The sequence below is a fragment of the Beta vulgaris genome, chromosome 9 (assembly GCF_026745355.1).
Source record: "Beta vulgaris subsp. vulgaris cultivar EL10 chromosome 9, EL10.2, whole genome shotgun sequence".
Taxonomy (NCBI): domain Eukaryota; kingdom Viridiplantae; phylum Streptophyta; class Magnoliopsida; order Caryophyllales; family Amaranthaceae; genus Beta; species Beta vulgaris.
In genome coordinates, this window is record NC_079210.1 from 52,208,193 (window position 1) to 52,220,406 (window position 12,214).

The window sequence follows — 12,214 nt, forward strand, 5'->3', positions numbered from 1 at the left end:
AGAGTTCAAGCCAGATCATGTGGCACAAGTTTATGAATACTTCGAGCAAGGTCACTCCGAAATATGGCCTGACCAATAACCGGGTCAATAGTTTGGGTTAGAATCCTGTTTCCGAACCCACACCAAAATCGCAAACTTAACTGGGCTACGCTAATTAAGATTGATCCGGCTCTGGTTCGAATCAGAGCTTACAAGATATTCATTTGCATGTAAGAAAGAGTCAAACCCATTGCTATTGATCTGGAGAGGCTAGAGAACAGTACATTAGTAAACATGCACGGGTAATTTGGTAAGTTTACTTGATATGGGCTTCACATAAATTCTTCCGAGTAGTTCACACTTACAAATGTAAGGAAAGATGGACCATTTTCCATTGGATCAGGATTCATCATCTTTTTCCCTCTCAAAAAATCAGTCTAAAATTACTGTGGTTTCTATTACAAAATTGTTTTCATAAAGTTAATCTACACAAGTTTTCTAAGCCTCTTCTTATACTAGTGATTTTGTGTTGTAATTGCCGCTGAAGTTAAGATATTTGGCAATGTAAACACTAGTATACTATTTAACGAAAGAAGGCATTCTGCATACTACATTCTACAATTCATCTTTATTTGCATGTTCTTCAGCTTTAACATTTTTCTTGATGAATGCTCCCAAATCCTTCAAACTGGACTTCGCAGGCAACGTAATCTGGAATGAAGAAAGAGCAAACTCAGTCAATAAATGACAAGTTCGGCTAGTCAGTGACCTATAAATTACAAGACAGAGGAATGTGATGTTTACTGGATTTGATTTATCCGCTGCTGGATAAAACAGTAGTGTCGGGTAGTCCGTGACCTGCAAATAACAATTACTTAGAATTAACCCAACAAATTTATTTCGGTGATCTCCATAATGTACAAAGCTACAGAGTCGTGTCATATTATTAATTATTGGTTATAGATGCCTTGTTACAGCATAAATCTCTGTTAATAGAGGTCTCACGGAACAGCATTTCACCGAATGGCAAGTTTAAAATCTGTTCTAGGACAGGACAGCCTTTACATAACGGAATGGCCATGTTTTGATTTCATGGCTCTAACAGACATATACATAAACCAATCAATTACGTTCGCTTTACTATGTAGGCATATAGAGTAGTAAGCACCTACGTGCAAGATTCATGCTTACTAACCTGAAGTTTGGGATGCTCATTTGCGGAAGCATCTATCCTTGCAAAGCTTAGATTTTCCAACCCTCTGAAATGTTTCGCCAATTTTTCTACTTGCTTGCTCACAGCATCACAAGTCATGCACCATGGTGTAAAGACCTTGATGTTTTACAACAGCAACAAATAAAGGTAGTAAGAAGAAGAGAAATGAGTTCTTGTTGACCTTTTCCAATAATACATCTACTATTTAATCATTCATGGATATGAAAATTTTTCATTTCCCAAAAGTAAAAAGACCAGGAAGGAGAGAGGCATCAGCCTGAGAAAGTAAAATCAAAAGTGAAGTTCATAAAAATTTAGCAAAAGCAGTTCAAAGTTGGTGAAGTAACAATGACCAAAAACAGATCCAAGAGGAAAAAATCCTTATAGTTTTGGGGTCTTGTTATAAGCATCTTGTTTTGTGCTATAAAATGCATGAATTAGCTAAAAAATTCCATATAATGTACAAAGCAGAACACATAGTGAAAGGGAAACAAAGAAGAAAAGCTTTACAGAAAGAAAGCTTTTCGCATAAAATCGTAGGAGTGCAGAGGGCAGGAATTCGAACCTCAAGAAAAACATTCTTGGAGTTGCTGAGGACCAGGTCATCAAATGTCTTCCCCACGACAATCTGGACAGTAGTGTTTTCCTGTAATATTTCAATCTCAACGATTATTAATAAGCAGCTGATAGACTTATTACTATTGTTTCCTAAGACTATTTAGGGCTTTTTATAGGAAATATTTATCTAGCATGGTACAACATATTGTCCTCCCTGCATAATATCTAACATGGTAAATCAATTCTAGATCAGAAAAGTTGCAAATTCACAACTCCTGCAACCTAGATTTACCACCCTTGTTGCTTAAATATCAAAAGTAACATCTAAATAACAACATTCAAAATAAAATAGGTATAGAAAACTCACATTATCTGGTATACCCTGTGACTTAAAGAACATTGGAACAGTCCCATGCAACAGCCCGGAGCAGAACTCCTATAATCATGCAATAACAAGAAAAACAAAGAGTAAGTTAAGCAAATAGTTTGTGGAGTGAATAGCTAGTAGTAGAAGTAGCAAGCTGACAACACCTACTTCTAAATTTGTAGGAGTTGGTTCTGCTTCCAACATATACTTTGTGCTGATCTTGCTATCAAAAGCAGCAACCTGTCAATGACACAGGTCAATTATTCACATCCAAGATCGGCATTTCAGTATCAGGTAAACCGAAGATTAAGATTATGAATCTGACTTCAGAATAAGTTAACTAACAATAAGTCATCAAGACACTCACAACAGTTTGCTGAGAATCTTCTAGTCCCAGCAGGGTCAAGAAAGGTTTAGCCAAATTCTCCTCGGTAATGTCCACATATATGAGCATTATCTGCGGCAAAAAGATAGAGAATTAACTTACATGTTCAGGAAAATTCAAAAAAAGAAAAAATAAGTGGATGGAAGAAAAGAAAAGAAAGGGGACCTTCGACTTAAATTTTTGGGCAACTTCTTGAAGTATCGGAAGAAGGGACTTGAACTTGTCAGATTCTGTAAACACATAAACCTACAAACACATTTTAACTCGTCATTAGAATCTTGCTTGATATAAAGCTTAACAGTTGATAGTATTTGATAAGCACAGTTCAATGTACACGTATTAAAATGTTTAGAAACGGGCTGGAACTAATGAGGTTAAGCAGAACTAAGATATTCAAATTACATCTGAGGGTAGTGGGGGTAAGAAATTTCCAGCATCCAAAACTTACTTTTCTCACGATAAAAGAAAGCATCCACAGAAAAAAGAGACTAATACATAAAATTACCATATTCAGTAAGGAATAAAACTTTGCAAACAGTTGGGAAATAAGGCTTTGGTGTTATTATTGTTGTTGCTGCTGCTGTTGTAGTAAGCAATAAAATTTGCAAACAGTTTGATGACACTGCTCAATATCCAGATTAATAGATTGAGTGGTCTGAGTCTTTGTGCAGAAACCACAATCACCATTTTGTCATCTTATAGCTTCAGCTTCTGATCAAAGTCACTGTAAAGCATGACCCTGGCTTTGATGCTTCAATCCTAAAGGACATTTCATACATCTAACTTACACAAATCGCCCCCCCCCCTCCCAACCCTCTGCCTTGACCTACTGAAAGCCTATCTCCCCAGGACAACAGCTTTGGCCAACATTAGCTACATTATTTCCTGAACCGACAATCATTATTCACATTCAAAATCTGTTAACATTCAGAACTTTCATGCCTTGCCCCGATGCTCGTTCCATTAATCTTTTCTGAAGGGAGTTGTGGGGAGCACATACTTTCATCTTTTACTGAAATGACGAAGCATCTCAGTTTCCCCGTATTACATAAGGGCAATACTGTGATGCAAGTCTGCCAGGCAAAAATAAATCACATAAAAATTGAGCATATAAGCTAAACAAAGAGTGCCAATGAAGCCAAATTTAGCTTTCAGGGATTAGCAATCTATCCAGTTCGAGTGGTTCATTTGCTTGGACCAATTCATACCAAAGGAGATCAAATGCTTGCATAATTAATGTTCCCGCATGTTCTAGAATGATTCACAGATTATTTTATTTATATTTTTTTTCTCACATTATACTGTTGAAGGAATTGAAGCATTGTATAAATCACAAGTTCGGATCTAATCTTGGATGGAGCTGACTATCAGGCTAGGCTTCTTAAGTCAATCTAATAGTGATATACTTGGCCTAAATATTCAGTTGTTAAGTGATTCACTAAATCCAACCTTTAACGGCGGTCATATGATTGCATCGCTTCCATTGTTGAAATTGTTGCACTTAAAGAATAAACTTAGTAGAGACCACCACACGAGTAATTATGGTGCACTCCGTCACAGTAGTACCTTCACCATGAATCCAACTCTGGCACAAAACCAGTGGAGTCATCCCCTTGAAATATACTGTGTGAATCATGCTTTCTAAATTTATCCTTAATAGTAGTCCCTATATGCCTTTTGATATCTGACTCTCATGCTAGATTTGTCCTTAATCTTGGATGGAGCTGATTATCACGCTAGATTTATCCTTAATACATGTTGGCAATTCTTTACTGAATTCTCTTTTGGGAAGTAGGCTCTAATCACTATTGTTTAGTCCACACTTTTTGGCCTTCGGAAGGACCCTGTCGAGCAGGGACGGATTATTGAAGGGGAGGGTGGGGGCTTGGCCCCCCATAGCTGTATAAGATAAATTATGTAAATTTTAGTTCATGTCACAAAACAAACTGTGGCACAGTGACAGTGAAACAAGGTGTACAAGGAAGTTTGAGTCCTAGAGGTTGCAAGTCCGAACCTTGCATCAACACATTTGGACTTTTTTGTTTTCCTTCATTTTAATTGCTTCTCTTTTTTCTTTTTTTTTTCTTTTCCTTCGTTCTTTTTTACTTCTTTCTTCTTTCCCTCTATCTTTGGCTTATATCAATTTGCCTAATTTAGAAAAATCTTTTCCATTGATTGTACTATCTTTTATTCTTCTTCTTTGAAAAATTTCTTTTTTATTTAACTATAATAGTACTTCTTATTTCCTCAAACTCATTCCTAACAATCATAAAATATAAGTTTATCTCTTTTTTTGTGACTTAAGAAAGCAATTTGGTAATTTATTTAGTTTTTTTATTGGAGTAATTTATTTAGTTGCTAATGAACTATACATTCAATTTCTTACAAAATTACTCAATTTCTTGAACATTTCATAATGGTCAAACAAATAAATGGAAACAATTCCTTAAAAATTATACCTTTGAGATTTTGATTTATTACATTAGCTACAAGCTCTTTGTAGCCATTAATAATAGTATATTTATATTTTGGTGTATTAGTGTTTTTATTTAGTGTTTTGGTGTAAACCTTGTTTTCAAAAAAAAAAAAAAAACTTTTATCACTCTTGACGATGCCATCTCCTCTGGTCACGATTCCTGGTTCATGTTAGCCGACCCCAAATCACCTTGGGAATAAGACTTAGTTGTTGTTGTTGTTGTTGTTATTGTAGTGTTTTTATTCATCATTTAAAATTTTACACTGAAACTTTTATTTTACCAACTCGGCCCGTATTAAATAGTTAGTTAAGATCCGCCACTGCTGTGGAGAGTAGTTGCCCCTGGACTCACACGCAAAATTTTCATTGAGGTTTAGATACCTTCAATATGCATGTGGATTTTTTTTAACTTGTAATTTTTTTAAATTTGATTTCTCTATCAATAGTTTCAGATCTTACTTAGTATTAGTCTTTTTTACTAAAACTTCTTGGTACAAAGCAGTAGAGCTTTGTTTTCTAGCTAGTACTAGCTTGCTGCATCAAATTACAAGTCAGAATCATATCTTCCTTTTCCCTTCATCTCCACATTTATTATCACATTTACAAGAAATTATAATCCACTCCAAATACTTTCTTGACACTCAAAATTAAACTGTTACTCCAATAAAACTTGCACGGTCTCCTACTCTCCTATTTGGATATCCCAAAATAATATGGTCTTTCCTTTTATGGTGTATTTCATTTTGTATTTCTCTCTGAATGTTTTATTCATAGTTAACAACTGATCTTAATTTCCGTGCCAAGAGCAACAATGCAAGTGTTTTTGGGGTAAAAAGTATAAAAAATTCATTGATTCTGATAATACTGTAATCATATACATGACTCATATACCTCAGGAAATCAAATGTCAATTAGAACCATGATACATAAATGGAAAAGAAATTATGAAATGTGAAAAGTATTATAACCACTTAAAAAAAGGAATTGGCAATATTACTGTATACATGAATTTTATATCTCTCAGGACATCAGATGCCAGTTCATTTCCCGAAATCAGGATCGACATACATGTTATGTAAATGAGCAATGTCAGAAGCATGGCAAATATGAAAAAGAATGAAAAGAAACCTGAAGTTTAATTTCGCTGGAGTAGACTTTCACAGAATTCAGCTCAGTTAGAGTTGTAACTAATGGAAACTTGTTATGTTGCAAAAACTGCAATAATTTTTCGTTCTCTAGGGGCTCTTCTACAGAAGCAAACGAAATACCTATGTCAGAGCAATAATAAATAGAAGAAAAAAAAGGTATTGGACAAACATTCTGTAACCAATAACCAGAAAAATGATCAAAAAATAAAGTAGAACAGGGTGGCATAACTGATGTACAATGTTTATTATTTTCTCTAAAACTAACATATCTCCAATATAATTTGGCATACTAAGTGAAAATGTCAATATACAAAAAGCTAGCACTCCTTACCGAAACTGGTGTATCTTTCTGGTTCACTCTTGACAAGACCAACAGCAGGTCTTGTAGACTTGATATCAGGGAAAAGAGTTTTTGCAACCTCATAAGAATTGGTTTCAACAAACTGCATTTCACTGTCCAAAATTGCAGCCTTGACAAATTCTTCATACTGTGGACCCTGTTAAATGATTTCACACAGATTAGGTGCTGCTGGAGGATATACATAAAGGGGATAAATAACTTCTGCACAAGGATATATGGCGTACATATTATATTAGAACAAAAAGGTTGAGAAAAAAGAACTAGGACCCAGCTCTGCTCCCAGCCTCTTAATTTCGTCACAGCTCGTAAAGCATACAAAAAGGGCCTTTATGCATATAACTCCTTGCAAAACCACCAACATGAATGCAGCATTTATAAAATCCTGTTTGGATCTATAAACATTGCATTTTTTTGGGATTTTGAACCTTAATATAAAGTAGCTTAGCCAAAAGTACTCCGGCTAATTTGCTTCAGGTTCTAACAGCTTCCTTCTTATCCCAGCTCAAAATCAAACAGACTTATAATTCAGAAGCATCAATTGTGCAGCTCAATATGACCATAAATTATCAATCAGAAGTTCAGAACAATCACAAGATAAAATCTAAATATTTTGTATTCTCAAAGTAGTCCAGCATGGCAGCACTCAAGCTTAAGTTCAGCTAGCATATCCAACATGATCAGAATATGTCAAAGCAATGGCCTCAAGGAAATATTGTCTGTTTTCTGAATCATCAATGAAGTTCAGAGTTCCTTTGTGTTAGAAGAATTAGTTGCTGCCACAAGCTGAGAAACTGATATATTATTCTGAAAAGTGGATACACGTAATTTAACAAGAAGGAACAAATTTCATATCCAGCCATACTATGATCATCAATATCCAACACATGAACTTGCCTTGGAATAAATCTCAAGGACTCAAATGGTATCTCAAACCAACTTTGCATGGTGACTACCCTCACTGAATATCGTCCATTGATGTCTCGGTATTAACAAAACCCTTGAATTGGTGATTCCTACAGCATCCACACAATTAGTAGCTCCAAAGTCCAACCTCCAGTTCATCCATGTATATGCAGCTATTCATGTCATGAACACTGTTAACAATGAGCGTGTAAGGACCTATTTGTAAGTTTCCCACGCACCTGATCTTAAACCTACGAGAAATAAGATGGAAACTTTTTTTAACCAGGTCGTGTCACAAGCTTCCCTAACACATGTAGGATATCTACTACTATCCTATTTACAGCCTAATAGTACATAGGAAACTGACATAAGAGCCTAGGCACTTTCAAAACTTGTCATAAGTTGCACTCATTGACTCCCCAATTTTTATGAGAGAAGTTGCACCCCTTACCATCGATGTGGCTGTATTGATTACATCGCTCTTGTGTTGCGGAACTCCAAACAAATCCCTATGGATCCAATAACAATTAAAAAAGGAAGCTTGCATTTCTCTTTGCAGGTTTTGCTTCAAAGATTTTTGGAGGGCTTCTAAACAGGCAGAATAATTTTTTTCTAGCATTGCACAGGGATAAGTATACAACATAATCAAGAATCATACTCTAACCTTAGAAATAACGGTTTTTTCACCAGGTACCTTGAGGTTTACGAATATTCACCAGGTACCCGTGTTTTCAACAATTCACCCGGTGCCCTAGGTTTTGAAATTCATCAGAATACCCTTAATGACTAACAGTCGTCAACTCTGTTAGTCATTAAGGCTAAATCAACCCAATTAACCCCTAACAAACCTAACTAATACTAATTAATCCTAATTAACTCATTAAACTTAATTAATACTTTTAAACCCTAATAAATTATATCTCTTCGTAACCCCTAACCCCACCACCTGACCCCACCCCACCCTAATGTCCTACCCACCCAAATCCCAGCACCTCCCCTCACCCCACCCCTGCAGCCCCCCAGCAGCAACAGCACCGCCAACCCGACCCCAGCAGCCGTCAACCCAGCACCGCCATCCAGCCCCGACCCCACCTCACCGTCAACCCAGCACCGCCACCCAGCAGCCGCAGCATCCCTAACCTGCTGCTCCTTTTCAATGGCGCTTTTAGCGCTGTACTCAATGGTTTATGAATTTTAAAAATTTCGAAATTACTTCCAGCAGCCACAACACCCCTATCCCTGCCATTGTAGTTCTAGTAAGTGCCAAATAATTCATTGGAGACAAGGTCACAAGTTTAAATGTAATCCTCAAGACCCCAGTGCGTTTCAGAGAGATCATTTAAGTAGAAATGCAGAAGCTGGGAAAATGGGACACCTTTCTTAGACATTAATGCACCTAATATGGACCAAAGAGAAGATAAAAATAACGAATTGGATTCAAACACTTCAACGGGGTTGGGATCAACAGCGAAAAATAGAAGAGAGAGAAATCAAGGCAAAGTGAGAGAAGGAAATCCAGTTGTGGTTGTGCCGTTGCTGCTGGTCTGTCGTGGCTTGACGCTACTTTTCTCTCTCCTCTGTCGTCCCTCCCTGTGTTGTTGCGGTTGCTTCTTGTTGTTTCATTCGTCGGGGTTGCGGATCGTTGCGATGAGGGTGGATATAGTGGGATGAGGGTGGCAGTTTTAGTGGTGATGCAGCACTGGAAGGTAGGGCCGTAGGGGTGTTGGTGTTGGTGTTGGTGTTGTTGTTGTGGAGAGAGAAATGGAATACGAGTGGAAATGTTGGCAATCGTCGAATCCTAAATTCTCCAAAACCAGAGGGGTAAATGGTGAATAAAGTTTGTAACGAAAACTTAAAGCCAGGGGCAAGCCATGTATTTTTCAAAACCTCAGAGGAACCAAGTGAATTGTTGAAAACACGAGCATACCCGGTGAATATTAGTAAAGCTCAGGGGCACCAAAAAACCGTAGAAACAATGCATCAATGGAGGTAACTTTGTCATACCAAAATCTATCTGTCTCCCTCCACCTCTCCTTTAACTTAGTCTTCTCTATCATTTAGTTCTTAACCGTTTATTTCGACTACGACACGCCGACACGGCGATACTGGTCCTTTGTCCAGGCATACTAGTCATGTATACTATTGTTCGATGTTCCAAAAAGAATCACTTTCAGAGATGCCCAAAAAACTTTATAGTGTATTTCAGTAGAAATATCTAACGTGCTTGCTCCTGAGGGACAGGATAGTCGAACTATCATTCCCAGACAAAGGAAGCAATACATAAACACAGATTATCACATTGCTTTGCATTGCAAAAACATAGCGGTTCGGGCAATAGCTTTTGAGGTTGCAATTTTACTAGGTTAAACTCTACCAAATTTGAATTTTTTTTTCCATAAGATAACAATCTAAGAGCGATTACTGTTATATCTTAAAACTCATTCCACCACAACTTAAATCACATTCCAAAACTTTGTAAACAATTCAAACCAAATGCTAATTTCACCAAAAACTTAATTTTTGAGTAACTAACCACTGCTACCCACAACACACACCCATTGTGCCGGACATGCTCGTAAAATATCAGAGTCCTTAATAGATCATGGACCAATGAATCATACATACGAAATAATCCAACCCCATTAACAATCTATATCAACGCTCCAATCAAATTTGCCGTCTATTACATTTACAATACATTACATAATATCAAATCAAAAGAAGTAACTAAACTCTTGTCACCCATTTACACTCAACACATGATAAGGAAAACCAACCCATCGAAACATCGAAAATCACATTATAAAGAACACAAATTCGGCAGATCAAATTACATTTACACTACATTACATGATCTCAAATCAAAAGAAGTAAATAAACTTTTGTCACCCATTTACACTCAGCACATGGTAAAGAAAACCAACGCATCGAAACATCGAAAATCACATTATAAAGAACACAAAATTCGCCAAAATCAAACATTTCCGACAACATAGTCATATATCCAAACCAATATAAACATAGATTAAAATCAAACAAAATATAAAATACCTCAAATTTCTCAAACAACCCAACAACAAAGATACTATACTTCTTAGCAAATGCCTCAGCTTCAGCAACTGAATTCAATCTAACAACTGGCTCACCCGTCTTCTTCCTCGCCCAAATCACAATATCCTCCCTAATAATAAAAACCCAAATTTCAAAATTCTTCCATATAATTCAATCAAATCAAACAAACAAAATCAACCAATTTATATAAAAAAGAAGGGAAAATTCTCCTTACGCTGTAAATCCACCAGTATAAGGCTGAGAAACCCCATTAGTAAAAAGAAGAAGAGTAGGATAACCCTTAATATCCAAAGACGACGCCGTTTTAGGGTATCTCTCAGCATCAATTTTCGCCATTAAAAGAGGAGAATTCAATTCATTCAACAAGTTAGCAGCTTCAGCAAATTGAGGCATTAATTCAGCACTTCTAGGACACCAAGGAGTATAACCCAGAATTAAAACAAAGTGATTTTGATCAATGAGTTTCTGGGTATTATCATTGTTTAATTCTACTACAATTCTTTGAGCTCTACTTAAAACATTGGCTTCAGAAGATGAAGATGAAGTTGGTCTTTCAAGTTCTTCTTGTTCGTCAACTGCTAAAAGTTCTTCAATTTCGGAAATGTCATCGTCGGTGGAATGATCATCATCATCGGAGGAGAGAGAGTGGAGTGGGTTTAAGAGCAGAAGAAGGAGGAGGAGAGAGAATTTGAAGAGATTGAAGTTAGGTGTTTTAGTGGGCATTGTGAAAAAATTGGAGAGAGAGAAGAAAGGTGGGATTTTTGGAAGTGAGATCTTGTGTTATTGTCTGAGACTTGGGAGTGAAAGAGAAAGGAAATTGGAGACGAAATGGTTTCCGTTGATCACGGAATTGAAAATGGGAGAGAGTGGAGACAGGAGACTGGGAGAGTAGGAGACTCGAACTAGAGGTGATCATAGGTCGAGTCGGGCTTTTGTCGTTGAAGAAATAGCATGTTTTGGGTTAATGTGTCGGGTCGAGATTTTGTATTCAAAGTTGGGCTTAGGGTAATTACTCTGGAAAATAGTAGGATATTGTTTTGGCTTAAAAATTATGTTCAAAATTCGATTTTTTCTAAGCGAAATATTGAGAAAAAAACATGTCCGGATATGAATTTTTAGATTAGACTAGACTTAATTACCTCGAGCTTGAAGTTTGTTTTTTCTTTTCTTATTAAGAATATGTTATTATCTACATTTTCTGACCTTTATCTCTAAAATATGACTTTGTTCTTTTCGATTGCAATTTCTCTTTGTACTTTTTCTTCTACACTAAAACTATTTATCAAGCAATTTAACTCTTAAAGATAAAATAGGAATGAGGCAAACAAGAAGGGATGAAAAAAGGATCTCATATCTCATGAAAAGGGGAAGGGTAGATTGGGATTTCCCTTCTAGGGCTGCTAATCGAGCGAGTTGATCACGAGTAGAGGGTTGTTCGGCTCGTGCTCGCTAAGTTTGGAGTCGAGTCGCTCATGAGCAGCTCGTATAAAGTTTTGATTCATGGAAAATCTTTTTTTTGACCCAAAGAAAATTGAAACTTGAATAAGAAATATAAAACTAAAATAGATAAAAAGAAAAAGAAGAATCTTGAAGTAAGATAGGCTGGGGTGGATGGCTGGTGGGGGTAGGTAGGGGGCTGGTGGGCTGGGGTGGGTTAGGGTTAGTTAGGGTTTTAGGGTTTATAGGTTTAACTAAGGTTAATTAATTAGGATTTTTATGATTAATTAGTATTAATGACTAACGAATTTAACC

The 12,214-nt window shown here is 36.5% G+C and overlaps 1 protein-coding gene across 1 annotated transcript; it reads right to left on the reverse strand.

The window, feature by feature from the left end:
- Positions 1 to 285: 285 nt before the first annotated feature.
- LOC104904682 (protein disulfide isomerase-like 1-6) lies at positions 286 to 11,347 on the reverse strand. Its single transcript, XM_010693030.4, has 12 exons — positions 10,677 to 11,347; positions 10,442 to 10,571; positions 6,458 to 6,623; positions 6,107 to 6,225; positions 2,668 to 2,748; positions 2,485 to 2,574; positions 2,286 to 2,357; positions 2,118 to 2,186; positions 1,758 to 1,838; positions 1,175 to 1,309; positions 784 to 837; positions 286 to 690 (listed from the first exon to the last, which is right to left on the reverse strand). The coding sequence occupies exons 1-12, from the start codon at positions 11,183 to 11,185 to the stop codon at positions 595 to 597; spliced, it is 1,602 nt and encodes a 533-aa protein (XP_010691332.1). The 5' UTR covers positions 11,186 to 11,347; the 3' UTR covers positions 286 to 594.
- Between the last annotated feature and the right edge of the window lie 867 nt (positions 11,348 to 12,214).